This window comes from Anneissia japonica, unplaced genomic scaffold (assembly GCF_011630105.1).
Source record: "Anneissia japonica isolate Jap-2015-1 unplaced genomic scaffold, ASM1163010v1 scaffold53662_len521_cov46, whole genome shotgun sequence".
NCBI classification, from domain to species: Eukaryota; Metazoa; Echinodermata; class Crinoidea; order Comatulida; family Comatulidae; genus Anneissia; species Anneissia japonica.
Genome location: NW_022685648.1, coordinates 1 through 521, shown reverse-complemented (window position 1 = coordinate 521; position 521 = coordinate 1). Strand labels below are relative to the sequence as shown.

Genomic DNA, 521 nt, shown 5'->3' with positions numbered 1-521 from the left:
AGTTACTGCTGGAGCTTGTGTGGTTGGACCTGCAGCAGTCGTACTTGCTGGAGCTAATGTTGTTAGGCCTGCAGCAGTAGTTATTGCTGGAGCTTTCGTTGGACCTACAACAGTCGTACTTGCTGGAGCTGATGTTGGTAAGCCTGCAGCGGTAGTTACTGCTGCAGCTTGTGTGGTTCGACCTACAGCAGTGGTACTTGCTGGAGCTAATGTTGTTAAGCCTGCAGCAGTAGTTATTGCTGGAGCTTTCGTTGGACCTACAACAGTCGTACTTGCTGGAGCTGATGTTGGTAAGCCTGCAGCGGTAGTTACTGCTGGAGCTTGTGTGGTTCGACCTACAGCAGTCGTACTTGCTGGAGCTGATGTTGTTAAGCCTGCAGCAGTAGTTATTGCTGGAGCTTTTGTTGGACCTACAACAGTCGTACTTGCTGGAGCTGATGTTGTTAAACCTGCAGAGGTAGTTATTGCTGGAGCTTTCGTTGGACCTACAACAGTCGTACTTGCTGGAGCTGATGTTGTTA

At 49.5% G+C, this 521-nt stretch overlaps 1 protein-coding gene across 1 annotated transcript; it reads right to left on the bottom strand.

The window, feature by feature from the left end:
* Window positions 1–6: 6 nt before the first annotated feature.
* LOC117111830 (mucin-7-like) lies at window positions 7–516 on the bottom strand (the record flags this gene model as incomplete). The annotated part of the gene is made up of 1 exon (XM_033254829.1): window positions 7–516. A coding segment is annotated over one exon (510 nt), but the record flags the coding sequence as incomplete, so codon positions are not given.
* Between the last annotated feature and the right edge of the window lie 5 nt (window positions 517–521).